Source organism: Notothenia coriiceps, unplaced genomic scaffold (genome assembly GCF_000735185.1).
Source record: "Notothenia coriiceps isolate Sejong01 unplaced genomic scaffold, NC01 NC01_scaffold00020078, whole genome shotgun sequence".
In the NCBI taxonomy this organism is placed as follows: domain Eukaryota; kingdom Metazoa; phylum Chordata; class Actinopteri; order Perciformes; family Nototheniidae; genus Notothenia; species Notothenia coriiceps.
In genome coordinates, this window is record NW_011352779.1 from 105,413 (window position 1) to 108,727 (window position 3,315).

Genomic DNA, 3,315 nt, shown 5'->3' on the forward strand with positions numbered 1-3,315 from the left:
CATGGTAAGATATCTGGATTAAGAGGTTGCTTTTTCTTTGCACAGCATGAAAGAAAGGCCAAATGAATTGTCTGTGATTTTAGTTTTTTTAAGCAGAGGTTGAGTTCAATAATTTGTAGGGACCTCGGAGGATGTTGTAAAAATTGAAAGGAAAAAGGTTCCCCGCCCCTGCTGTAAATAATAATAAAAACCCTTGATTTATAACTTAAAATATCTGTCTCCTATTGATCTGAGTATATTATAAATAATAGCCAGTTAATTGAAGCATTATAGCACAGGCCTTTGTCAGATGGTATATTACGCTGTTTCTTTCTGCTTCGAATAGTTCTCTCTTTTTTCACCATACCTGTGTTTGCATCACTGTAAAGTGATGAAGATGCTGTATAGATCCTCGTCACTTTGTGTTATTGTACATGTTCTATAACTTTTTCCTCTGCATATCGATGTCACTGTGAGTTCTCTTGAAATGGGTAACTACGAAAAACAGTTTTCTCAATTTCAATGAGTACACCCATGGCCTCGCTGTCCCTCTACAAGTTGTCTGAAACTAGAGGGAAACGGCCCATAATGGCAGGTTAAGTGAACCGATTGAAGCTTTGCGTCTGACATTGTTTATCTTTTGTCTCTTCAGGGTCCTGATCTGCACCCACTCCAACAGCGCGGCCGACCTTTACATCAAGGACTACCTTCATCCTTACGTCGATGCAGGCAATCCGCATGCTAGACCTCTCAGGTATGGAAGCACACTTACGGCTAAGGGCAGAAACTTGCTTTATGTGATCTGTGTGTGTACAGCAGTTAAAACACAAATCAGTGCCTTAAAGGAAACCTTACACTTCTAAAGGTACATTTTGAACCTACATGTTCTGCCTGACTGTATTGGTATGTCATCTGCAGGCTGCAGTTCATTTATATTTAGATGTATCTTATGTCCTTACGGTTAGCTTATTATTTCGTACCACTGGGCCACAATTTCATGGTTTATAATGTAATGGTACTGAGACCACAACTTACCTACAGTTGACAAAAATAAACACCCCATCCCGTTAAAATTCGCAACTTGTTGCATGTTTTAGGTCTACAGCCCCTAAAGCACACTTTTATCTTGACATTAGACATATACTGTAATTCCTTAATGCAGTAATAGTTTGTCATTATGAGCCATTTATAGCCAGTGATCTGCTCAGTTATTTGGTGTGTAAAGTAGATTTGTACCAGTAATACTACTACCAGTATTTGGTTCATTCTATAAATAAAAAAACAATATCCTTCCCTTAAATTGCTGACACTAACTCATCTAATCATGAACTGGATTAACATTATTTGAAAGCCTAATCCATCCACATGATGCAGAGATCGTTTAGTGGCTGTGCTGCTTTGCCCCAAAGCACATTTTCGTGCTTCAGAGATGTGACCCCAAGAACTCCACGTGGAGGCTTCAGACACACAAAACGTCCTTACGCTGCTTCAGTGATTTCTAATCACATTTCAGCAAGCCCAGAGGTCACAGAGGACAGGAGAGCAAGGCGCTGACCAGCCACGGCCTGATGAGACAGCTGTGTGTCTGTGAGCCTAGGGACCACACGGACAATCAAATGACATGACTGGGCCTTCTGAGTTCAATGCATTGCCCATTATCCTCTCTCAGCTCCCACTGGTCGCATGTGGGATGAGTGGACTCAGAATAAAAACCTTGTTTGAATAATTAGTAACAGTATGTGGAACAGGACTGTTATATGCGGCCATGCGTCCTAAAAGGAAGAGTATTCCACCTAAAATAGCACATTTATTGACTTTTATTATGAGCCTTTTTTATGTTTGGTTCTCCCTGTCAAAAATATTCAATACTTTATAGTTGGCCTTCTTTGGAGTGAAGCATAACAGAATAAAATACATTGATGCCAGAATCTCTCTTTAAAATGAGTTATCATAAGTTTGATCTGTACTCATCATGGACTAGTTGTTTGCATCATAACATTTATCTCAATGTGAGCTATTTATAGACTTTAGTGCTATGTCATTTGGGAATGTAGATACATGCTTAGTTAACTAGTTAAAGCTTGGTGTAGCACATTACTCTTTCAAACAATGTTTTGAATTACTTAAACAATGTTTTTTAATTAAAATTAAGAATAACTGTTAATTAAATGTACAATGCAGGTGTTAAGGGCGGCGTACATCAGACCTGTGAAGCAATTGATGTTGTTCTCTTTTGGTTGTTTCTCTCTGCTGACGTTTGTCCTTTCGTTCTCTCTCTAGGGTATACTTCAGGAACCGCTGGGTGAAGACGGTGAACCCATTGGTCCAGCAGTACTGTCTCATCTCCAACACACACATGACTTTCCAGATGCCCACAAAGGAGGACATCCTCAGGCACCGTGTGGTGGTGGTCACCCTCAGCACCTCCCAATACCTCTGTCAGCTGGACCTGGAGCCTGGTGAGTACTGGAGAACATAGGAGGTGATCTCAGGAAGAGTTGTAGTGGGCGAGCAGTGCCTTCAGCAGCTTTTATTATATAAAGCATTTTGTTTGCCACTTCAACTTGGATTTTGTCATTTCAAAATATTTGAATATTGTGCTCTTGATAATCATTTTTTTCGGCAAGGTTTACATAGTGCCGATTTATTCAACAATCCACAGCAGATGGTTCTGCCAACTTTTCTTTGGTAGAAATCTTACTCTTATTTCATGAAGGTACACAACAGGCTTAAATAATATTGCAATTTTTGCGATGAGACGAGTTGATTATCAATATCAATTTTCTGCTTATTTTTTATATAAATAAGGTTTACAAGATACGGTGAGCACCATTTTAGTATAATACAGTCCAACACAATGATAGCCTTAAAATGAAAGAACAAGGAACAAACAAGGATTCGCTACTCTCAACAAAAGGCAAAACTCTTAAGTAAAGTCATTTTTATTATTCGTCTATAACAGTACACAAAAATACATTTTTGTGTTAATGAATTAGTAAATTTAATCAATTGGTTTAAACATATTATAACTGAAGACGGAGAGAGCTCAGTGCATTCCGTCTCTCCTCTGTGGTCGTCCCCATAGAGAGCCGCAGTGACGCGTCCTTAAACCCGGAAGTAAACTTCTTCCGGTTCCTTCGTCTAAAACGCAATGCAATTTCNACATATTATAACTGAAGACGGAGAGAGCTCAGTGCATTCCGTCTCTCCTCTGTGGTCGTCCCCATAGAGAGCCGCAGTGACGCGTCCTTAAAGTCCTTATCTTACATTAAAAACTGTTTTTGGCAGTTGATTTCTGGGGGGTGTATGCAACAGATAGTCAATGTATGTTTCTTT

General features: G+C 39.4%; 1 protein-coding gene across 1 annotated transcript in view; it reads left to right on the forward strand.

Moving 5' to 3' along the window:
• helz (helicase with zinc finger) overlaps positions 1–3,315 on the forward strand; it is a 59,462-nt gene that overhangs the window by 27,294 nt on the left and 28,853 nt on the right. Inside the window, exons 19-20 of the mRNA XM_010779283.1 lie at positions 632–733; positions 2,260–2,438. Of these exons, the coding sequence (XP_010777585.1) occupies positions 632–733; positions 2,260–2,438 (281 nt within the window). The remainder of the gene's footprint in view (positions 1–631; positions 734–2,259; positions 2,439–3,315) is intronic.